We start from the raw sequence: 24,814 nt of genomic DNA, 5'->3' as shown, positions 1-24,814 counted from the left end.
TTAGCAGTCGAATTAAATGATTAAATGATTATTATTATATTTGAGGAGCGCCGTTTCGGCTAACAACAGTTGTTAGCCGAAACATCGCTCCTCAAATATTATAGAAATGATATATGAAGAAATTCCACAATAGAATTGAATGTGATTGTATCAAGATTAGACCACAGCATTTCTGCTGTTGACTGACAGCCAGCATCATCCATTCTACCTGACGATGGCTGTTAGTCAACAGCCGAAGCGTCGGGGTTTCATTTTGATAAATTGTATCGTTTAAAATTCTTTTGTGGGACTTCTCCATTCGGTTAGTTATTAGACATTACGAAATCATAGCAATTGCCGCGTTGTTAGATATTTCGAATTTCTTTGATTTTGTGCTAGTTCAAAAAAGGGCCAGCGTGTTTTTAGTATTCGAAAGTGTTTCCGATGATATATCACTATAATATCAGTCCATTCAGAACGTATCAGATTGCATCACATTTCGGTTATCTTCAATTTACAGCATCCACAGCGTGAGATTGATGATTGTTTCCTCGGCTTCCGGATCAGCATCGTGACACACTTAGATGCTTCGGTCACGACGACACACAATCGTGCTTAAAATGTAAATGATCCCGTATCAAAACCCCTCTTCAAAACCCACCATTAAAGCGTGCGCGGTTCCTATTCGCGAATTAACTTGTTTTCAGTGATTGATAGATAAAATAGGATATTGATGACGCATTCAGCAGTAGGATTTAAAAAAAAAATCCCTAATCCTGACCAATCGTTTTTGGCAGTAACTGAACAGAATATAAAAACAACAAACTCCATTAAATGCAGAATAGGGTGAACTCATCAAACGCACCTGTTACATCGTGCCCCTTGAATTTCGTGAATTTCGTTCCTGGTGCGTTTCTATACATGTATATGTCGAAATTAATGGTAATTAAAACCATTTCACGTTGGATTTTATATTAGAATAATTCAACCATCTAATTCATAAGGCACTTGTGGTGTGACTTGCGTATTAGAACCATCCTTATCGGTATATATCAACGAATCGACATTAGTCTGATTGATACATGCTACATGCTATGTACATACATACATACATACATACATACATACATACATACATACATACATACATACATACATACATACATACATACATACATACATACATACATACATACATACATACATACATACATACATACATACATACATACATACATACATACATACATACATACATACATACATACATACATACATACATACATACATACATACATACATACATACATACATACATACATACATACATACATACATACATACATACATACATACATACATACATACATACATACATACATACATACATACATACATACATACATACATACATACATACATACATACATACATACATACATACATACATACATACATACATACATACATACATACATACATACATACATACATACATACATACATACATACATACATACATACATACATACATACATACATACATACATACATACATACATACATACATACATACATACATACATACATACATACATACATACATACATACATACATACATACATACATACATACATACATACATACATACATACATACATACATACATACATACATACATACATACATATATATATATATATATACATATGAATATATATCAAACGTTGAATATTTAGTTGTAGCCTAGAGGAGCAAATTGCGTCAGGGTTTTCGATTCAGTTCGGTGGTGAATTACACGAAAACATCGTGAGATCGGTAAATACAAATGAGATACGATTGTCGAGAGTGATCATTGTATGATTAATTATCTAGAAATAGGTCTCTGCTAAATCTACGTACTTCATTCATTATTTACATTCAGAATGGTTATAATTTCTGTACCGTTGACCTATCATTATCAAACAGTTAACTGATATTTATACCTATTTGCTGATTATTTATGTACGTGATTTGGCCTGTAAAGTCTAAATTACAGCGCAGCAATTTATGCGCCATCTACTTTCATGTCAGTCCCTCTGGCGCTCATTAGACGCATGGATGGGTTACCCGAGCCACTTAACACCATTTTTGGCTGTGTCGCAGATTCTAAATGCATCTTCCGCAATATCACCCGCCCGTATGATGTCACGGGCAACTGGCCACGTTAGATCGATTATGATCGTGCAGGGCGTGTACGGTCTTCGGTTTCTTAAGTTAGGTTAGTTTAGATGAGGTTTCGAATCCCGGCTTTTCGGGGGTTAAAATGCTTCGAACGCTTAACAAACCACATCTTTTCATTTTACATTATTTCTCTCAGTTATATATTAGATTTTCCCTCGATATAAATCAATTTAATCCCTTTTTGCAAACCCGTTATCCCGAAAGAGTAAGTTCGTACGCATTTCGCACGTGTGTCCTGCGCTGAAACCACGACAGATCTTTGGCGAATGTCAAAAGATGCGCTGAAAAATCACCCGTAAACGGCTCGAATTTGACGCAGCGCAGTTAGAGACAAACTGATTACCTCAAATGTTCGGAACGTAGGCCTACTTCAAAGCCATTATTTACCTCTTTACCTAAAGTAATATATTCGGCAAGCATAAATGAGATAAACGAGTATAGCGATATAAGATATAGTAAAATTTGCCTTTATTTCGAATAGTTGCTGGTATTTCATGAATTATTTTTTTAAATGTTATCTATTATGTAGGACTACAGAATGTGTTACGAATTATGACAATGAACTCTTTATCGCCGGCTCTGTATTAATATTATTTTTTTTTCGTTATTACATTACTAGATTTTTGTAACTGATAGACTCGTAGCGAGGCATCGTTCGAATATTGGCTCTAATTAATCGCAATTCGTAACGCACTCGGTTTGAAAACACGCGAAATTGGATTTCGAATAGAACTCGTTCGTCTTGTAACGAACGAGTCAAGTGTTCGATATCGACAGTCTGTCAGGATGCGGTGAAATCGACGCCTGCGGCGATGGGAGTCGGGTATATTTCGCTTACGTCATTCCTCTCCCGGCAAATATTTCAGTTGCTTTTTTTGTCTAGAATTCCGAAACCATTCGTTGCATGTATCATATATATATAGGAAATGTGCGTATTGACGTATGGAACTGTGTATATTTGCCGCATGTAAACACAAACCGCATAAACTCCAGACTTCAAAAAGTTATTTTACGGTTTGATTCCACAGTGTATGGATGGGATGGGGTCGTTCGTTTTTATGTGCTGTAATCATTACATATAATTGCGCAGATGTTAATTACATTGTAATATGTGTGTGACTTCCTGTCTATGGGAGGACGAAGGGTTTTGATTCCGCAGAACAACAGCGTTCATTACTGGAATGAGATACGCATTTCATGTTATAGTTATGAGCAGTTGGCGCTTATAGCGCGACTATGGCAAAGTTTTCTATCAAACTTTGCTGGGACGCGGAAGGTAGGAAATCTGAAACATGTATATTGAATAGTACTTTATCTTGATCTTGACAATTGGTTCAGAACGATTTCCTTACGCTATGTATTAAATACCGATATAGTAATTTGTTAATACATTTCATTCTAGTATATATTCATTCATTTGAAATACAAAAGATTTTAACCGACTTAAACTTCTTATTGAAAATCGCACCGGTCCTCGACTTCATTCATCAGCTGAGAACTGTGCTAGAAAGTCGATGAAAACGCGAGGCCCAGTTCTCAGTTGGATTTCATTCAGAGTTCAAGTAGCTCGCCACAAATTAATTAAGGAGAGTCGAATTTGAACTAAAAAAATCGGTTCTAAAAGTAGGAATGTGTATGAAAGGATTTCTCCATCAAAGTCTACATTGTTTAGTAACATTTACAAACACACGCATAGACTGTCGTTGTTATTATTCTCAAGATGAAAGATAGTAAAATATTTGATACTAAGGCTGGGGAATTCTTTTTTGATGTTTAGAATTGCTGTGTTATTGGGATACGGACGTTTATGATGAGTTAGAAATCTGAATCAACAATAGAATAACAAAAACCCTTTGGAGTCGGATGAAAATTATACGAATCTACTCTCTCTGGTTTACTACGTAAAAGAAAATTAAGTAGTACATAAAAAACAAGAGTTTTTTTTACGTGAACCAGTGTTAGAAATTTGACTTTCATAGACACAAAAGAGCTAGATGGGCTGGATCTAATGAATTTGTTACTAAATATGAACTTCGATTTATATATCATTGCAGGCACTATCGACCCGCGTGATTTTTACGGTTTCAAGGAACCATATGACCCGAGGGTTCGACTGCAGAACACGCAAGAGCTGAAACCTAGACCCGAGGTACACTGGGAGAGCTGTGCCCCCAACGGGGTCGTTATTAACAATGAATTTCGTGATTCTGAACTGCCATCGGTCAGTGAGATTTACGCGGAGCCCGAATCGTCGACGACCAGTTTTCAAGATTTTCCCAGACGATCGAATATTACGCCGGATCGGCAGACGTATTCGAGCAGTGCGCCATCTACCCCAACATCGACCCGTAAGAACTACGAGCCGCCGCCTAAACCGCCTCGTCTGCGGAGCTTCGCCGAACCGCAGAGGAACCGAGGAGTGGTCGTCTCTTTCAACTGTTCCGATACGATGAACGAGTCGGCTTCATTGAGAAACTTCGTCAACGACCGCCACGCCTCGCATCAGTCGGCTGACATCACGCCCGGTGGTTCCCCATCGGGTAGTTTCGTCACAATGCCGACGGTGAAACCTCGCATGCACAGCAGTCTACTGCAGTTACCCATATTGCAAATCACTTCGAAGGTTTTCTCGTTAACGAAGGACATTCTCCGGGAGATGATGGACCCGGATAAAATACTTACCCAGCTCACCGATAACGGCGTCATATCTCCGGACATCGAACTGAAATTAATGGGTTGCAGAACGAAACAGCGTCGCTGCGATCTGTTGTTAGATGAACTTGAAAATAATTGCGACGACACGTTCCACGCGTTCTGTCAGGTGCTCAGAGTCAACGAGGCGCAAGTACATTTAGCAGATCTACTCGAGGTGCACCACACCGTCATCAAAAACGTCTGCGAATGTCGCGATCGTTACGCGAGCCACAGCGACTCGCTCGGCTGCATCGACGAGGTGTTCGGCAGTTCGGACTTTCTAAACGAGGAATGCGCGATATTCCAAATGGACATCAATTACTGCGACAGCGAAAGCGGGAATATGATCACTGCCGAAGAAGCGAAACTTCTTTCGACTTCGATTGAAGATCATTTTAAAGAAGTGAATAAGTATAAACGTCGGTCGTTCTACGAGTCGATCGCGATCAGGGACTGGAATGCGAATTACACTCAAAACCGTGTCATACCGATCATCGTGTTAGATTTATACAATCAGAAATTAGGTAATTCGGGCCTGCAAGTGTTGTGCAATTTACTCATTCATTACAGTTGCATACGCGAACTGTGTTTAGCCAAGAACAGAATCGACGAACACGGCGTCGTTTGGCTCGGGGACGCTCTCTCGAGAAATCACGGTCTTTCGAAACTTGACATTCGTCTGAACGCTTTCGGCGACGAAGGCGTGCGCTACATCGCCGACGGTCTGAAAAAGAATCGTTCTTTGCGGACGTTGAACGTTACGTGTACGGGCATAACCGGCCACGGGTGTAACATCCTAGCCGACGCGCTGTCCAATAACAAGACGCTTACCGACCTGGACGTCGGTTTCAATGATTTACGGGGACGTGGATGCGACGCTCTCGCTGAGGAGCTGCGTAGCAACGCCTACGTGAAACGCCTACGCATGCGACGCACGAACTTGGACGAGGAAAGTTACAGCAAGCTGTTCAAATCGCTTCGAATCAATTCTCGGCTTCAAACGATGGATATCAGTAGCAACTGCATTTCGAAATCCGACGCGAGTCTTCTAGCCGATTTGCTCGTGTCAAATCGCACGCTGCAAGAACTGAACGTCGAAAAATGTGACATCGACGTCGACGGGGCCGCGTGTATAGCTCGCGCTCTGAAAGCGAACACGGTACTGAAAACACTAGACATGAGCATGAACTCCATCGGCGACGACGGAGCGTCGAGTTTAGCTGACGCTCTGAAATATAACAAGACGCTCGAATGTTTATGTATGAATATGTGCGGAATCACGAACATCGGCTTTCTGACGCTGTTGGGCGCTTTGAAAGTCAACCAAACGCTGAAAACGCTGAAATTGTCGTATAACTTGATCGGGCACGGCGACGAGGACGAGGAGATCGTCGACTTTCAGTTGTACTATCGAACACTAGAATTAGTTTACGATCGACTGGGCAGTATACTGGCCTCGAAAAATAATTTCAAACTGCTTCTGTGGGGAAACAGTCTCGACCAAAACCTAATCCCTTCCTCCCCGACGCCTAGTCTCCAGTCGCGATAAGCGAAATAATCTCCCAGTTCGATGCTAGTCTCGGTTACAGCAAACATTTTAATAGACGATTTTGACAAAAACACTTTCGTATGCATATCGTTCTATGAAAAAAGATATCGAATCAACCATAGCTTTAATATGCACTATTAAAATATGTTCAACGTGTAATCACGTAAAACCCACCGGGATTTTTATTTAACCTCGAACATTTTCATGTACTCCGTTCAATGTATATAATTCAACTGAGAAAAAAATTAATCGTGAACGAATAAGGATGTGACTTTATTATTATTTTTGGCGTTATTTTTTCTACGGCTGACTCAAAATCAAAATCTCTTAGATTGAAGATATCTTCCGGCTGGAAAGAAAAGGATTGTTCTCTGTTCGAACTTGGTCCTGTTGTCTTGCAAGATTCGATACCGATACAAGAAATACATGCTGAAAAATGAGCACAGTCGCCATACGGTACTAGTGGCGAAATGGTTTCAGGCACCTGCACAGTATAATTATTATTTATTTCCTCATTAAAATCTAGATTTACGTGAATAACATACAAGCATGGTACTTCATGACAATAGAAAGAAATTGATGACAGGAACCTGGACGGAGCCATAAAGGCTGTATATCCAGATGGGATGTCCAGGCACCTTGCGACGATAATGAACATTATATTGAATTAATGAATCGTCATTTTTTGGCTTAATACATGCGGCGGCACTGAAGTAAGAGCTGTTTTGCTTGTGTCAAATATGCCGAGGAGTCGGGACATTAATCTTTATCTCCGTCCACATTATGATCATAAAAATGATCAGTCGTAATGAATCAAATACGCAGCCTAATTCTATTTCAAATTTACGTTCGTTATATACACGGGATTTTACGGAGGTGACGTTGTGAAAAATGAATATTTCTTTTTTCGTGATAACGAAAAGCTTTTCGTTCCAACGAAATGATCTGGACATAGAACATGAATACAGTTTTTTTTCTAAACTTAACAATGTGGGTTAGGGTTATGCTTACAACGCTCATACAATCACGGTTCCTGCCATTAACGACCCAGTCATGTTACCCCACGCAATTACCTCTATACAAGCCTTCTCAAGAAAATAACAACCCCCTTTGCAAAATTATCTCAGACAATAAACACTTGCAAATATCACCAAGAACCCCTTCAAATTTCCCAGAATATTAACCCCCCAGACAACTCCAGATTGCCACTACACCCCCCCCCTAGAAATCTACCACCTATATCGTCCCAACGAAATTTCTTCCAAACGAAACCATTTTCTTTCTGCTTCTACGAGAAAATGAAAATGCATTTCCGAATATTCGCATTTTCGTAGGAAAAAAAGCAGCGATATTGAATCATACGACGAATACAAGGAATAGACCAGCTGCTGCTGCCACCTCGCGAAATTTATATCTACCAATCAGAACACGACAAATACTTCCGGGTCGTCATCGTTCATTTTCGCTTAACACAAACAAAACTATCGACGGTCACTATTTTTGTTATATAAAGCAGATTTGCTTCTGGTGAGTAAAATGAAGACAGAAATACCGACCTTATAAACACAAACAATAGACGTAGAGAACTTTGATTCGTGGTGTTTTAATCACGGAACTGGGCAATTTAACCTCTCTTCCTGTCGTCCCCTTGCGCTTGCGTTGCCGTTGCACCTTCCTTCTTGGCCAGTTGTTTGGGTTTTTCTGACGCGTCTCGTCATTACACGCCGAATTTCATCATTCTTTTTTGAGTTAGGCCCTAGTTTTTAGTTTATCATTTATCATGACTTATGTATGACTAATTATGGCTTAGGCAAGTATGTGCTATCTACTACCGATAAAACTGACAGTCGTGCGTACCGCCAGGACAACAAATCATTCCACGTGCGTGAATCATTCATTGTATCCAAAATCTAAGCTATTATGAACAAAAATACTGTTAAATCTATACATCCTCTGTACCGCCAAAATCAGTAAGAGCTGATGTTGGTGGTATATCAGCCTGGAAAGCTCATTTTGTTAAGTCAATTATCATTTAGACCTATATTATATTTTAAGGTTCCACACAATGGACTTCAGTAGTATGCCAGTCACTCTGGTTGTAAAGGCTCCCAATCAAAGAATAGCTGATCAGCGTATTGAGTGCGGTTTGGGATGGACCATTAAAAAGCTGAAGAAGCATCTGTCATCTGTGTATCCCAGTAAGCCGGTGAGTTATTGATTCATTTCATCGTATTATGTCAAAAATTATTCATTGAAATGATGAATCAAAATGCTCCAGATTTTAGTATTCAATTAATGTCAATTACTTTGTTTGTTCAGGCTGAAGGCTCACAAAAACTAATCTATTCCGGAAGATTGCTATCTGATCATCTGATGTTAAAAGATGTTTTATGGCAGGTAAAAAAATGTTAGATATTTTCCATTGTGTTCCCAAATTTAACCTTTTTCTCTAGGCACCAAACTGAATTCAATGATCGTCGATAATTAAAATGGTGAATCGTTATTCGAATTTCAGTACGAAGAAGAGATAACCCATACGGTGCATCTAGTTTGTACTCCAACTAAAGAAGAACTTGCATCAGAAATGAAGAGAGTAAGTAAAACACTTAGGAAAATTAAGGGGGGTTAACTTATCCATTGCATGAAGTGCCAATTCCAATTTACGACAGGTTCACAGAATCTGCGCTTGTGAACATGACAATAAAACAATGAGTTGAGTTCAACCAGGTTGCACATCTGACTAGACACGCCTTCTCATGAATGAAGCTGGGTATCCAGGTGCAGATCTACTGGGGTCGAAGCTGGACCTAGCTCACCCTACGGATTGGCGAAGCAAAGTTTTTAAGGAAAAAAGCTTTAGTGAAAGCCCTTTTAGATCGTAGATGCCACGAAATTGCTACACTTTGCGTCAAATTTTCAAAAAATTTCAGAGAGGGCTCCACAATTTGCTTCGTACCTTTGACCCTGAATGAATTGCTTGCAATAGTAGTGAATGTATTACCTACATGTACTGTACTATTAGCATTCAAAGTCGAAATGATAGCTGTAATAACTACCATCTGCACATATGGTTTTGTTTCTCATCTCTCTAGCATTTCGTAGCCCGTAGCATGCATACGTCAGTAGATTAAATAAGTATATATTGTGTATAGAAAGTTCATATGTATATTTCAGCCAAAACCGAGCACCACAACGGTGACGTCAACGACAAGAACCACTACCCCTGTTACCAGTGACGCTACAAATGTAAATACAAGCACGGACGGGCTGCGACATCGTGGTTCAGTACCTAATCTTCATCCATATTCACATCTAATGCAACATCATCGCGGTTCAGTGCCTAACTTCATACCACACACTCAGTTTCAAGGGTAAGATGATGATGAAAAAAACCCCCCTACCCAAAGTTACTGGGAGTTCTAATTCCAGAGCAGGCATACTCTGGAATTAGAACTTCAGCCAACAAGGAAATTGTGCTCAGGGGAGGGTGTTCTAGTGCCTGTGGATCCACACCTGCCAAATAAAGTTTAGTTTTGTTCATTATGTGCATTTACAAATGGTTGATGTTTGACCGTCAAAAAAGGCTGATGCGTTGCCTGTAACGTTGGGTAGGGGGTTTAGTGTTGGCTGTGAAAGGTGCTTGTTTTATTAATCCATGGCCAATTAAAATCTAATGTTTTTACTTACAAATAAATGCCTGTTTATTGACTTACAGGGTCAATCAGGAACAGTATGAACAGTATGTGCGGATGCATCTCACCGCAATGTATCCAGGATACACGCCCGAACAGTTATCATGGTTACAACACATGTACACGCAACAAATGGCTCAATATATGCAATAGTAAGTATAAATTGAACCGGGGAAATGATTGCATTCCAGTTTTTGCATAAAATCTCAAAACATCTTATTTGTCATTTCCAGCATGCATCATGTAGGTGGAGGAATGCATACTCCTCCCCCAACCCCCGTCGGCGTGAATGCTCCTGGCTCCTCTGTTCCTCCTCAAAATGCTGTGCCCGTACAAGAGGCTGGTGGTGCTGCTGCTGCTGTTAACAATAATTTACCTGCCAATAACCAACAACAGGCGGCTAATCAAAACATGGTTATGAACGCCCAAGGTAAAAAGACTGAATTATACAGTTCATGATAAGGACAGCAATTACGTCTTGTAGCTGAAACGTCATAAGTTCATCTCGTAACTGCAAAAAATATTAAAAGTTCAATTAATATAATTCGCAATACAACATAATCCATTCTTAATGCTTTGAATGTTGCATCTGTTTTTAAGGTGGTATGGTGGCTATGGATGATGATGATGGCCCACAAGGTGATTGGCTTGACTGGTTTTACATGATTTGTCAGATAGCAGTGTTATTCAGTATGTGCTATTTTTATTCTACGCTGTCGCGTGCTCTACTAGCATTTGGATTTTTCATGGCCATGTATTTGTAAGTATTCCTTCTCCCTGTGCTCACATCTTGGTCCCTGGTCTTTTCTTTGAATTGGATGTACTATGGTTTCGTTAATGTTTTAGATATCAAGTCGGTTGGTTTCAATTACGACGAAGGCAGAATCAACAACAGCAACAACAAGAAAATAACGTTCAACAAGCCGAAAATGCTGACCAAGAACCGCCACAAACAGAGGTAATTTCAATGATGTTCAGAAAAATGGCGATTAGCTTGGTTATCCAGTTCATAGACTGGGGGAACTACATCTCATTTGATATTTCATTTTTTTGCAGGAAAATGAAAATGATGAATCTGCTGAAGAAGTTACTCCAAACGTAGAAGCTGTCATTGTCGAGCCACCGCCACCCAATCCATTTCGAATAGCATTTACTTTCTTCTTTACCTTTTTCACGTCGTTAATACCACAGCCTCCAGCGCCGTTAAACCTAAACTAGTCGTAGCGATTTTGTATGTCCGTTCGAAATCATTTTCTGTGATCAAATTTGTCGTTTTTCTTTCTAAAACACTGGCAATCATATTTATATATTGTCACCTCGAATGCGTGTGTGCAATAATGGTATTTTTCAAAGCAGTTATATCAATTGGTATAGTTAGGTACACTAAGGCTTCACTTGCAAAATCTATAGAAGTTGTTTGCAAGATTTCTCTACAAGAACATTGAGTGACGATGAATATTGCGTGGTAAGCGGAACCATCTTCAAAAAAGATGACTGTCTCCATAATGATATCCCCAGATGTATCATTTTCCTTTTAAAATGGTATCAAAGCCTGAAAAAAATAATGAATTTTATACTTAGTTTACTTAGAAGACGATGGATTCTAAAACGTTTTAGAGTCTGTGCTTTGAGATGTTACTAGCTGTATATAGTGTATATAGGGCATATGTTTAAATGGCCATTATCTCCAAATGTAAAATAACTCATCTAACCATTGGTTGATATGGCTTCTCCACCATTGAAAATTCCCTAATTTAATTGATTAGATTATCGTAGCATCTGAGAACATATTTTGTGGTAGATCATTAACTATATGAAGGGTTTTCAATTGTAGTTAGTTCATTCGTAGTGTACAGACATAATTGGTGCTAAGTATTTCTCGGTGGTTTTGGGAAATCAAATTAAATATCTGTATATTTGAAATTGTTATTGCTTTGAAGAATAATTGATTCTTGATCATAATAATGAAATCTAATTTGTATTCCCAATAGATTTGTGTTTTCGGTACGTTTTTCATAACGAATGGATTTTATTTACTATCGTATATGATGGACTGCTATGTTGTAAAATATCCTATTCGTCTTTGGGCGGGTTCTTCAAGGGAGTTGTCATTTTGAATTCATTGATGAGGCCATTGATAGTTTATGATGAAAGTCTACAAGGCTCAGTGTCATAGTCAGGGCAAAGAATTTTGAAGAGTTCTCTTAGAGACCGAACTATGCTCAACCTTGCCTTAGGTATTTATGTGGAATGAGCCTCTATAGTGGTTTTAAGAAAAATAAATAAGAAATAAAAGATGATTAAAATATCTTATACCGATTACAATGTATTATAAATATGAGTGCACCTGGGGTAGATTAAATTTTATTGTTTCAATGTAAATTCATTGAATGAAAGAAAAACTTGTATTTAAAGTACACAATATGAAATTCTGATATTCATTTCTCGGTGTTAGGCGTCGACTCTGACGCTGGAGTTGGAGTTTTCGATTTTTCCGGAATTTGTGGCGCTACACGACGAAACCATGGGTCTTTCTCGATGTCTACCATTCGGGCTCTTTGTCGTCTGCCCGTTAGAATCTTGGAAATCAACAGACGACAATCGACGGGTACTTGCGAGTTGGCCGGATAATCAACCGGGCTTTGGACCTGTTTCAGAAGCGTTCTATGGTCGCTGTCGTCAAACGGCAGACGCCCGAACACCTGAAGCAAGATAGCATTTTTGTCGAGTAAAATGGAAAGTGACTAACTGTTATTAGACAAGAGCTGAATCTAGCCTTACCATTGTGAACAGTATTACTCCCATGCTCCAGATATCCGCTAAGACCGCTTCGTAGGGAGATCCTTTTAATATTTCTGGTGGTGCGTACGCGTAACTACCGCAGTAAGTCTCGCTGAGTATCTTCTGCCCTCCGGGCTTCGATACCATACTCGAACGGGCAAAACCGAAGTCTGTCACTTTCAAATTCAATCGACCGTCCAGCAGCAAATTCTCACATTTTAAATCCCGATGCACCACGCCTTTGGAATGACAGTACTTGATTCCTCCCGCAAGTTGGTGAAACCACTGAGCTGCCTGTGGTTCCTTGATAAAACCTTGCTTGCGTATCATGTCGAGTAAGTCGCCGTGGGTGCACAATTCCATGATCAAATACACGCGGCTTGTCGTTTCGATGGATTGTAAGAAGCAGACTACATTCGGGTTTCGGAGAATTTTCACCACCTCTATTTCACGAGGAAGAAACTTCTCCAGGAAATCTGTAGGGGCTTTTTTCTTTGAGATAACTTTAATTGCTACTTGCGCCTTGTGTTTCGACGAGAATGCAGATTTGACTGTCGCATACGAACCGTGGCCAAGAGTGTGACCCACCGTATAGCCGTGCGTTTCTAAAACTGTAAGTGGTTTCGCTGGTTTTTCAAGTTCTTTTTTTACGCCTTCGTTTATTTTGTCTTTTTCCCGTTTCGCACTTACCCCGCGCTTATTTTCAAGTGGTTTGTCAACTTTATTGCTCGTTTCAATTTTATCTGCATCGGCTTGCGCTTTCGTATCACCTTTAGAAGTTGAGCCTAGGTCGGCTTCTGCCTCCCCTTGCGGCGCTTCATTTGGGACTATTTCTTCCCGACTGGGTTTTTTATTAGTTACCTTAGATTCATCAGTCGGGTTTCCGGACATCGTGCATGTCCCCAACACTTGGTAACCACCGCTTCGTCCATTTCGTATCAATGGTTATGCTATAGCAACGGTTGTTGGGGACGCATTCTCGTACGATAACTAAGATACACCTTAATAATACCAGACTCAGGTGGCCTCATCCGATTCTCTGTGCCCAGTGCGCAAAACCGCGACATGAGGGATTTGCCAGATGCAATGAGTCGCACATGTTCTGCGGTCGGCTATGCAATCGTCTCTAAGTACTAGCAGTTTAACAGGGATTAGCCTAGATAGACAAGTCGTTAACGAGTTGGTCACCAGTCGACATAAAAGGCGGTGTAAATTGTAATTGTAATCAATGGTGCAGCCTCGCTCTACCATAAGGTTCTGCCACTATGCTCATCGTTAGCGGAGTTGTCATACACTAATGTGAATATACTCTGGCAAGCACTGCCGCGACGGTCACTTCGCTGTGAACTCGTAGCCCGCAAGGCGGATACCGTAAGGTGCTGCCGCTACGCTCATCGTTAGCCACAGTTTGTTTTATATGGCTCTTAAGTCGCATTGTTGCAAATCTAAAACATGAATTTTACAAAACTGAAAAGAGATTCACACGGTTTGAATGTTGCTAAGACTGTCGAAATCCACCTGGGACCAATGAAATATGATAAAAAGATACAAATAGTTTTTAGAAAATGGAAAAAATGAATGACAATGCAGGATAACTTATGGAGCCCAACTTCATCTGTGCGATGGTCGAGCAACATATTTGCAATAGAAACATCGATTTATACATTGACGCTGAATTTATTACATTTTTTCTCGCGCAAATGGAATCTGAAAATCGATACAATATCACCTTTTTGCACAAAAGCATTGGGAATATCGCTATGAAATTGTAATTGGTTATTGGTTATTCTTACAATGTTTTTTTTTCTAATCTCGTCATAGTTTCTACGCAATTTCACTTTGCACTATCACATTACGACTGCTATTTTCGTAATTCACCATATAACTCGCAGTGCTAACCTTACCCCTTCTCTTAATATACGTTGCTAGTGCTACAATAAAAAACACTAATACAATAGCGCCGAGAACAACGCCTACAATGATGTAGATTTTTTCGTAAGGTTTGGGTGGAATTATTTTTATCGGTGGCCCGTTCATCATGTCAAAATCGGCACCCTCCGGAATTACGAATATAGCTGTGGCGATGTTAGACATCTCTGCTTTGTTTCCAGCCTCGTCGATTCCCTGAACGCCGAAAGACAGACTACCTTGAGTTATATCAAACGTAGACGTATTTACAGCTATAATTACTGTCTGACCCGACGGTACCGACTTATCATAATTTCCCGATATGATATCCTCTGTGCTAATGTTTTTTTGAGCTGTCGGTGAAATAATTACTATTTCATAGGTTTTTGCTGAAAGAGAAATATCAGAATTCTATTGATAAAACCAGCCAATCCGGTAATAAAATCTTCACAGCTTTAGATCTTTAGATATTATTTTCAAAACGGATTAAGTTAGCTCTTATAGTCTGTAATCACGATCTAACAGGTATCCATTCGAAGTGAAAGAAATAAGCCCACTTACCGCTGCCTTGGTCAATGTCATCTCCGACGGCCGTCCAAACGAGCGTTGCCGTTTGATAAAGTATATCTACTGCTGTTACTTTCAGATCAGTTACACGAGCTGGAGGTATCTCGTCCAGTATTCCACCCGGCGGTGAAGTGTAGTTGGTTACTTTGAATACTCCGGCCGATGAAAGTCGCACGAACCGCCCAGTTGGTCTGGTTTGAGTACCATTGTTAGAAACTAAACCTGAGATTGAAAATGATTTGAAGATTAGGTCCTGTTTGAATTTATTCGACATATATTTCATCTAGGCTGTATCTTGTTCTATGTGAAAATACTGCTGCGGTTACTTAATTTTTATAATTCTAAATAATTTGGGCACGCAGTAATCATTTTGTCAACTTAATCCAAATGAAATTAATGATAGATACTTCTATCGATGTTCTGCGGAATGGGAGCGGCACCGGTTCCATCTCCTTTGACCACAACTCGACTGTCGACACCGTCTACTTTTATCTTGACGCTATAACGACCATCTCCATCAAATTTACTGGCAATGAAAGTTCCTGAATACGTTCCATCGTTTTTCATCACATCGGACCCTATATTAGAATACATACGTACGTATGGTGGCAAAATATGATCCCGATACCATTTGCACTGATTGTAAATCATCGAGCAAATAGCTTACCCGCTCCGTCATCTTTCAGCTCAAGGCTGGTGTCATTCGTACTGGATGGGCGACCTATAATAGCGATGACCTTAGCACCCAGCACCGGAGCATATCCTTGCGTAACCCGCGAAAACACACCGACCCGAGATGTGGGACTGAAGATAACTTCGCGATCACCCAAGTTCACAAACCCATATGTTTTTATCGGCTCAATTCCTTTTCGCGGCTTTGACATTACATTCAGACTGATCGAAATCGACCGGTGTCCGCTGTTTGATATAATGTATTCCCATGTTCCCGCCTATAATAGCCAAATATGTCTAGGAAATGATACTGAGGATAAGATAATGACACTAGTTATTAACACTATTGAAAATAAATGACCACCTTACCTTCGCCAAACTTATACCGTGAACCAAACTACTACCACTACTTTTGGCCGTGTGCGAACTACCATTGGGATCATTAAAAGTAACTGAAAATGCATCTGTCGTGTTTGAAATGATCGTTACTGTGGTGTCATGGCCTATACTTTCATCGATGAAAAATTCTCCATTTCCTTGGCTTTTAGCTGTTATCTCCATAGTCAGACTTTCTACCTGGAATGTGTGGAATGGTATAGTAAAGTGAAGCGCTTGCAATAGATTTTCTGAATGATTGAATTAGGAAAACGTTATGATTTTTACAATACCGTCACGTGGGGTTCTTCCATCCCAACACTATCACGAAGTGTCACTGTGGAATCCACAGAATCCATTAGGTCAACGACTTCATCTCCGTCTTTTTGGAAAAATGACATACCACCTGTCCGCCTTGCTAGTTGTTCCAATTGCTTATCTGCATTCTTCGATATCGCTACCGTGTCTACTATAACTTTACAGTCCAATACTGCAGGCATAGTTTCATCAAGGGACGGCTTCGTGTTTTCAATACCATCGCTAAACAGCAAAATCTGCCCGTCGCACTTACCATTGTGTGCGTTCAACGCCTGAAAATAGATTTGGTGAATGGATTAGATTTTGATACTGTATTGGAATTGATAATCAAAGAGCTCAATGCCCAAAATACTTACATCAAGTGCACTTCTCAGTCCTCCACCAATCGACGTCAATCCAACTTGGATGTATGTTACAGGCAGCTTACTGACAATGTGTTTGCGATCGGTGTCGTTTCCAACGTTGGTTACATTCATCAGTATACTGCCGTCAGAACTGAATGTCACGAGTCCAAGCAACGTCCCAGCTTCTACAGTTGTCATGATGTATTTTGTGACGGCTGTTACCATAACAGTAAACCGACTTGCCTGTATTTGATAATCCAATTATCAAAATGTATATTTCTAATAATTCTAATTTCATCAGGTCTTGATTTAAGTAAGAAAATGTATAGCCGAAGCGGGAGCTGATTTAAGTTTCCGATAGAATAAAATTCAATTTTGAATGAAAGAGAATCAATTGGCTTGAATATCTTACTGTCTTCATGCTTGGGGAAACATCCATAACCAATACCACTCGTTTATCCCCAACCTGAACTTCATTAAAAACTGGGCCAGGGATGCTTGAAATACTGTAATTCCGAGCTACAAAATCAAAAGATTTGTTCAGATATTGGTTGCTATCTGACATCGCGAAAGATACTCACGTAAGAAAATTTGCGATTGGACTATTATCGAACCTGTTCTGAAATCACCGTGCTTGCGCATGACCTCCCATGAACTTTGACCGTTGCACAAACGATTCTGCGCATTTGGCGCGTCTGAGGTGTGACGGGTCCTGGGGTCATCGGAATTGTCGCAGAAATCTTCGACCTGAAAAAATTATAGAATCCGATGGATATTTGGATGAAGTTGACAACAATGATGTGCACAGCGATTTATCATAGTTGCTAAATTCGATCGTACACTATCTAAAAACTGCATGAACATAATGCTAGACTTTGGGGTATTTCCCGCGACCGGGTAGAAACGACAGGCATCTTCAACTTGCATCGTTTTATAGTCGACTTTGCACCTGGCAGATGTTTCCGGAACAACAAACATCCCTTCGATCTGGTCGTTGCACCTTTTAAGATATACACACGCATGCAAGAATGAGATAACAACTCAAGAAAAGCTCTTCGTACCGCATTAGGCAAGTTGACGTCTACCAGAAAATCAAGAAATCATTTTACGTACTGAACTTTACATCTGAATTTTATACCTTTATTTCAAAATGACGAGATACTAGGCAATACGGGCGACCTACCTTACTGGCAAGAAACGTTTACCTCTAGCGTAGAAGTAACGATCTCCTTGACTTTCTACCGGATATTCATCGAACAGACCCCAACGAACATGTCCCCATTCATGAACTATGGTGCGACCTTGAAACAATAGAATTCAATGTGCATGACCTTAAGCGGTGAAATTTCACTGCGTCTGAAATATTGACTGTAAGATATGTGAAGTAAAAAACGTACTCGGAGGTCCGTATTTATGGAGTGTTTTTGTCTTGTCGAGGAAAAACTCTGGCGTTAAGTGTATATACTGCCCAGGTTCACCACATCCTCCTGTCTGCAATGTGTAGGGATTGCCTTCGAAGATCGGATTAGGTTTGTCCACTCTGATGACAGCGTTATCAAACGTCTCACCGCGTGGGACATTCAAGTTCCTGTTCGACCAAGATTTTGGAATCAATATTGTGATATTCTTGAAGTACACGCGGTTTCTTGTGGCACGAAATAGCCTTGTGGAGGCCTCGGTAAAGTATTCCTATCCGTGATAAAATGTCGAATTTAGAGGTTATATGATTACATTTTAGTCCCCTAGGTACAATTTTGAATAGAAAAATTGATAGATGCCGAATGTAGAGTCAAGTTCCATCTTTCATACATACACCATTCACAACCAAGAATTCTTTGAGAAATATTCACTTACCTTTATTCTGGTAATAATTGTATGGTTTTCCGGTACGTCCTTGTTTATAGCGACGACGACACCTTCATAACCACCGGTTTCATCAATTAGAACCTTACCCCAGATGACACCGCCCGGTATCAGCAAAATCAGTACAAAATGTAAAGCAATCTTCATCTTGGAGACGAGCACATTTGACACTGGCCGTACTACACGTACAAAATGATTAGAAAGGTTTACTTAAAAACTCTCAAGAGGTTATTTTCATATCAATGACCTCATAATCACTGTTCGTTAGTTGGTCACGACCATTTGGGTTTTATTGGTTTTATGGAATGTGATTTGGCATCATAAAAGCGTACTAACTCCGGTACTTCTACAAGAAGCAGAGCAGCAGAATTCGTATTTATTTCGTGGTAAAAAGTAAGAAATACAGTTCTACAGGAAAAATTTATTGCAATTTCAAAATAAATAAACAACGTTTTACAAATAATTAAACCATTTGATCGTTGATATGCCAAATGAGATAGCACGATACATGTATTGGGTATTTAGGCTAAATCATTTGAATGCTTTTTATCAAATTAAGTATATTTCTATCCGTAACGGAAAAATAAACCTTATCAAATTAGACCAAATAATGATTCATTTCAATCTAATCTGAAGTTCAATGCCACATCCTATATCTAAGCAATAAATTCTACGTAAAACCATATACGGATTAGTCTTCTGGACATAGATAAGAAAATATTTTCATAGAAACTACGAAGAACGATTCTATAAAGGAACTACTACAATTATGGTGCAACAAAAGGATGATTTTATTGAACATTAAGAATAACCATGTTAATTCCTTTTTTAGATCAACGCCCGTATAGCTAACATGATATAAACGAACTCGTTTTTCATTTAAACTAGTTTTGCGAATGATCCAGAGACAGTGTTCCATAAATCTCCGTTAGCGCGCCTTGACATGAATAGAAGAATCAAAATTATGATAATACCAATGGCTAACAAACCACCAATCACTCCTCCAACTATTGCACCGACGTTAGTTCCTTCATGCAGCTTGTTATCAGTTTTCAAAAGATCGAATTCGCTTCCCAACTCGGGATTTTCGACACTAACCACCACGTAATTTGACAAATAGCTTAAAACATTGGCAGCTGCATCAACTGATCGGACAGCAACGTAAAACGTACCGTTACTCTCATCCAATATTGCACGACTGGCAGCAACCAATATATTTTCGTTCCCACCGGCAGGTTTCGGGTCATATAGGTTACCTTCGAGGATCATCGACTTCGTAGCTTTGATGAGAGCTGTGACGTCAGGCTGAATCTGATCTTGATACAGCGACAAGTTAGTAAACAAAAACACCTCGTTGTACGCAACTGAAATTGAACAAGAATATTTGTATCTCAATCTCGGTTAAAATCGTTTTATATCAGTCTTAAAAGTATCAGAAGCACCTGCATTACGAAAGTAATTTTACAAGCTATTCAAAAAATTCATGACAATGCAAAATTGAGAGAGTACGACGCGTTAGATTACTATAGTCGATTGATTACCGGTTCCACGATCAACGTCGTCACCGACTGCTGTCCATTGCAATCGAAATGCTGATTTTTCTGGAATCGCCTGCGTCACTTCTAGGTCCATTATCTTAGATGGGGGCACATAATCCGGCAGGTCTGGTGTAGAGCCCCCGAGTGATAACATCCCCGCGTTCATAACTCTTTGAAATTCACCAGTCTCTTCCTTTTCGGAGGATATATCTATCACCGACAAGTCTTGAGATAAGATCTGTTACACTGGCAGTAATTAGCATTGGAAATATCATTTGATTCATACCGTACCTGTGTTATTAAGAGGGAACCCAGCAGCACCTTGACGATGAGTCAATTTGGGGACGTAGGTTGTTCCATCATTGCGATCACGGACAAATATTTTCATCGAATAAGTGCCGTCACTTGTAATTGCTTTCATCGGCACTGTGCCGCTGTATATACCGTCATCCATATGTAAGTCAACACCTGAAATACAGACTTACTAAATTGTGATGATACATTAGTGAGGGCATAATGGATTTATTAAGGTAGCCATGCATTTAACTGTACCGGATCCATTATCGAGTAGTTGAAAGCTTGTAGTTCCCTTCGTTGGTCTTCCCATAACAACGTCAACACGGGCCCCAATGATGGGTGCGGTATTTCCTCTTGTTACGAAAGCGGAGACTTTTTCACCACCGCTTTTTGAAACAGTAGGCCTACTCGTTTTTACGATAATGGGATCACCGCCCAGTGGGCGAGAAACTATATTGACCATTACAGTAGATTTCCCTTTTGTTTGCCTCGTTATTTCGTACTTCCAAATACCCTTTTTCAGATAGTGAAAAAGACAAAGATTGTTAATTCAAGATTGAACTCGTAACCGGTAGCACTCATACGAATAAACGAGTGATATCAATGCTACAAATTAAACGAACCTCTGCTGCTTTGTGAATTGAAACTGTTATCGTCTTAAATGCATCGTCGCATTGATAATTGGCCGAGGTTTGATCAATCACAGCGCCATCTGGTCGAGTGACTTTCACTGTTACTTTATCGTCATAGGAAAAAGTCATGACTGTTCCATTTCCGATTGTTGCGTCTATCACAAAATTACCCACGATTGCCATACTGTCATTGACAACAACTTTTAAACTGTCGACCTGTCAACATAATACTAATACCATCTAGGGCAAGCGGAAAATAAGCACTTAAACTCTCATTTGCTCCGTATCTATAGAGAAACTAGCTATAGGGAAGCACGTTTCGATGAATTTCAATATCTAATGAGTATTAGCCTGGTTCTTATTAGAATTTGAATTGATTTTACCCCATATAGCTAATGATGTAATTGGAACTCTCTTATTCAAATGACCTAATCAACATGTTCTATTAAAATGCTGATCTTGTTTCCAAAAGTGTTCAACGTGTCTCTTTCTTATGTCGAAGAAATAGCAAGATTGTATTACCGTTATAGGAAGGTGCGCTGCACTGCGGCTTCCTCGATCCATGGCAATTGCATCAAATGCATCAAAGAGTGTTGTCGTCGATGTGTCCTGGTCATAGAAGAACAAGCGACCACCCGTCGCGTCCGACATGTCCTGTAGCTTATCTTCAAAAGACGATTCTGATATGGCAATAATGTCAACTACTAGGCGACACTGCGATTGAATCTTGTTGAAGTATTCCTCCTCAGCATTGGAACTTTCAACGGGTACCCCAATGGATACATTATTGACCTTTGATGGATAACGATTTTGTTTCCCGTCAGTTACCAATACGATATGGCCATCGCATTGAATGGTCTTGTCAACTTTCTTGAGTAACTGTAATCGGAGGAGTTAAGTTGATTTAGTTATCAGATTCACTCTGTTACAGAAAAGGCCAAATTTCCTCGATTTTCTCCGTTGTATGGTTGACGTTAAACTTACGTTTACTGCTTGATACAAACCGCAACCGATGCAAGTTTCACCACTAACGTCATCGTGATTTGGAATGTTAGCTAACATCGCTTGTCTGGCTGCGGAATCACTAACCGTCAGCAGCTCTTGCTTTACCATCGCGTCGTTGCTGAACTCAACGATTCCCAGCTGACTGCCCACCTCGGCAGTGTTCGAAATGTAATTTCGAACGGCCTGTCGTAACCTAGTCAATCTAGCCTCATTCGATGTCTGTAAGAATTAAATACAGTTCATTCTCGCTTGCCAGGGTTTGCTTTTCTTTCGGCGAAGCTCACTCAAACACAAACCCTGGCCGAAAACCCTTCATTGGTCTATTACAATGCCCAAGATGTCTTGGGCGGACAGGTTACCGCTAAGCAGTTTTTGTAGGCGTGAGCTTTGAAAGGAGGAAATCCTGGCAAGCGAGGGTGTCGTATGATAAGACACATTTACAGATAAAATCTTACATCCATCATCGATCCAGAGACGTCGAGAACAAGAACCGTGCGCTGATTTGTTGCTTGCACCAGGCGAAAATTTGTTTTTGTGCCGTCTAAATTTGTGTTTGGCGGATTAGCATCTGAACGAAAAAAAATTGCATATCTGGTTATTGAAGACTTAAGGAGCATTTCTTAAGATGTGCTCTTGTCTGGTCCGTTGATTGGCATGAATGCGAATTTCCCATCGTCGCTCCTTATATTACTTATATTACTTACATACAAGCATGTCGGAGCATGTCTCTTTTTATCGTGGCTTTCACCTATGTTTTACGTAAATACTGTTTAATGAGTGAGAGTATGATTGATTTCTCAATAAGCAATCATGTTTTAAACCACATTGCATCGAATTTGTTGATTTTTTTTGTTCCTACAACTCACCATTTTTGAAGTCTTCGTGTTGTCGCATTATCTCCCACGCACTTTTCCCGGAACAGAATCGGTTCTGTGAGTTAGGGGCATCCTTGTTATGTATGATACCGTCATCATTAAGCGTCCCATCGTCACAAAAATCGGTCACCTGCAAAAATGAAAATGATATTGACACTGAACAGCCGTCTTAGAATCTTGACATGTAGTTTATCGAAGCATGTGTATATCATCGAAATTACCGAATTCAGATACTGCATAAACATAATAGAAGCCTTCGACTCGGTAGACTCGGTATCTGGTATAAATCGACAATCTTTCTCCACTTGCAACGTATCGAAGTCTATTTTACAACGTCCTTGTGTTATGATATTAAGCGGTTTACCTTGAATTTCACTATTGCACCTATGAATTGTAAAAATATACATAATCATATTCGTGTTGTGCCGGTAACGATTTGCTATGAATGATATAACATAACATAAAACGGCATTTCGGCCGGTAAAACTATTCAAGTACTACGGTTATACCTTACGGGCAATATTTGTTTGCCCACGGAATAGAAGTGTTTGTCGGCGTTCTTGTCTTTGGCGTATTCATCAAACAAGCCCCAGCGAAGGTGACCCCATTCGTGAACGATAGATTTTGCTGGAAGTACAGGGGGAGCACCAGTGCTACTACACGAATGGAGTGGAATATATGGAAATTAGAATCGATTTTTCGGATAAATTACCTGGATCGCCCCATCGATAATACGTGTTTTCTTTATCGAGTAAGTAGCTTGGAGTGAGGTGCATGTATTCACCAGGCATACCACAACCAGCATTTTGCAACACATACGGATTATCACCGAAGACAGGGTTACTTTTCTCCACTCTTATCATCGAATTTTCGTACGTTTCGCCGTGAGCTGTTTCGTATTGGTCGCTGGGCGGCCAGGTCAACGGAACAAGAATGGTAATTTCTTTGAAATACGCCCGTCTTCTGGTGGCTTTCATCAGTCGGTCCGAGGCTTCGATGAAATAATCCTTAAAAATTTTGTTTGCATAAAAACATATCTTAGAGTTATGAACAAGCCTGAGAATCAAACGCATTTGAAAAAAAAATTGTAATCAGAAATACCTTCAAGTTCGTGAGTAGCTTCTCATTGTGTGGTACATCTTTATGTATAGCTATAACGATGCCGGTGTAAGCATTGTCCGCAAGTTTGATGCCATTTTGGTTAGCTGACAGGATGTAGTGCTGCATTCCTAGAAAACACATTAATCGCAGAGCTGATTTTAAATCCATCTTTTCAACGATGAATGATTTGAACATGTCATGTCTCAAAATACAACCCGGCCTAATCTCGATAACGCGCAACCTTACAAATCATGTCATACATACATGATAAGATTGAACATTCTTTTCGCATGGCCGTAATACTTTTTTTTCATTTGCCCTTCTCTTTCACATGAGTTGATGTGTGATAAGCAGACTAAAGGTTATTATTCAATTTAAACAACCTTGCACTTGTTTTCTG

The 24,814-nt window shown here is 39.8% G+C and overlaps 4 protein-coding genes across 4 annotated transcripts in view; 2 read left to right on the top strand and 2 right to left on the bottom strand.

Annotated features, from left to right (window-relative positions):
* Positions 1-4,363, top strand: part of LOC141901902 (DNA repair protein complementing XP-C cells homolog) — a 31,981-nt gene extending 27,618 nt beyond the window's left edge. Inside the window, exon 25 of the mRNA XM_074789469.1 lies at positions 4,258-4,363. The gene's annotated coding sequence lies outside the window, so the exon portion shown is untranslated. The remainder of the gene's footprint in view (positions 1-4,257) is intronic.
* A 3,515-nt stretch (positions 4,364-7,878) lies between these two features.
* Positions 7,879-12,539, top strand: LOC141901214 (homocysteine-responsive endoplasmic reticulum-resident ubiquitin-like domain member 1 protein). Its single transcript, XM_074788322.1, has 10 exons — positions 7,879-7,973; positions 8,502-8,652; positions 8,766-8,843; positions 8,962-9,039; positions 9,621-9,817; positions 10,162-10,290; positions 10,372-10,568; positions 10,739-10,898; positions 10,985-11,096; positions 11,195-12,539. Exons 2-10 carry the CDS (start codon positions 8,512-8,514, stop codon positions 11,354-11,356), a joined length of 1,254 nt encoding a protein of 417 aa, XP_074644423.1. The 5' UTR covers positions 7,879-7,973; positions 8,502-8,511; the 3' UTR covers positions 11,357-12,539.
* A 35-nt stretch (positions 12,540-12,574) lies between these two features.
* On the bottom strand, positions 12,575-13,810 carry LOC141901290 (testis-specific serine/threonine-protein kinase 4-like). The gene is made up of 2 exons (XM_074788440.1): positions 12,920-13,810; positions 12,575-12,840 (listed from the first exon to the last, which is right to left on the bottom strand). Exons 1-2 carry the CDS (start codon positions 13,808-13,810, stop codon positions 12,577-12,579), a joined length of 1,155 nt encoding a protein of 384 aa, XP_074644541.1. The 3' UTR covers positions 12,575-12,576.
* An 806-nt stretch (positions 13,811-14,616) lies between these two features.
* Positions 14,617-24,613, bottom strand: LOC141901213 (calcium-activated chloride channel regulator 1-like). Its single transcript, XM_074788321.1, has 21 exons — positions 24,415-24,613; positions 24,026-24,320; positions 23,823-23,940; positions 23,535-23,697; positions 23,305-23,443; positions 22,894-23,006; positions 22,418-22,657; positions 21,956-22,312; positions 21,478-21,649; positions 18,501-18,671; positions 18,287-18,404; positions 17,944-18,103; positions 17,718-17,850; positions 17,516-17,622; positions 17,116-17,346; positions 16,735-17,031; positions 16,436-16,642; positions 16,062-16,344; positions 15,802-15,972; positions 15,389-15,616; positions 14,617-15,216 (listed from the first exon to the last, which is right to left on the bottom strand). Exons 1-21 carry the CDS (start codon positions 24,607-24,609, stop codon positions 14,744-14,746), a joined length of 4,371 nt encoding a protein of 1,456 aa, XP_074644422.1. The 5' UTR covers positions 24,610-24,613; the 3' UTR covers positions 14,617-14,743.
* Positions 24,614-24,814: the final 201 nt, after the last annotated feature.

This window comes from Tubulanus polymorphus, chromosome 3 (genome assembly GCF_964204645.1).
Source record: "Tubulanus polymorphus chromosome 3, tnTubPoly1.2, whole genome shotgun sequence".
In the NCBI taxonomy this organism is placed as follows: domain Eukaryota; kingdom Metazoa; phylum Nemertea; class Palaeonemertea; order Tubulaniformes; family Tubulanidae; genus Tubulanus; species Tubulanus polymorphus.
The sequence above is the reverse complement of the archived record's forward strand: the minus strand, read 5'-3'. Positions and strand labels throughout refer to the sequence as shown.

Bases quoted from the DNA above. Each gene is read 5' to 3' on its own strand.
- LOC141901214 (XM_074788322.1), top strand. From the start codon at position 8,512: ATGGACTTCAGTAGTATGCCAGTCACTCTGGTTGTAAAGGCTCCCAAT. The intron at 8,653-8,765 runs GTGAGTTATTGA...TTGTTTGTTCAG, and splicing joins CTGTGTATCCCAGTAAGCCG to GCTGAAGGCTCACAAAAACT. The intron at 10,291-10,371 runs GTAAGTATAAAT...TGTCATTTCCAG, and splicing joins ATGGCTCAATATATGCAATA to CATGCATCATGTAGGTGGAG.
- LOC141901290 (XM_074788440.1), bottom strand. From the start codon at position 13,810: ATGTCCGGAAACCCGACTGATGAATCTAAGGTAACTAATAAAAAACCC. The intron at 12,841-12,919 runs GTAAGGCTAGAT...ATCTTGCTTCAG, and splicing joins GAGTAATACTGTTCACAATG to GTGTTCGGGCGTCTGCCGTT.
- LOC141901213 (XM_074788321.1), bottom strand. From the start codon at position 24,609: ATGTTCAAATCATTCATCGTTGAAAAGATGGATTTAAAATCAGCTCTG. The intron at 22,313-22,417 runs GTAAGTTTAACG...CTCCGATTACAG, and splicing joins GTTTGTATCAAGCAGTAAAC to TTACTCAAGAAAGTTGACAA. The intron at 15,217-15,388 runs GTAAGTGGGCTT...TTTCTCTTTCAG, and splicing joins TGACATTGACCAAGGCAGCG to CAAAAACCTATGAAATAGTA.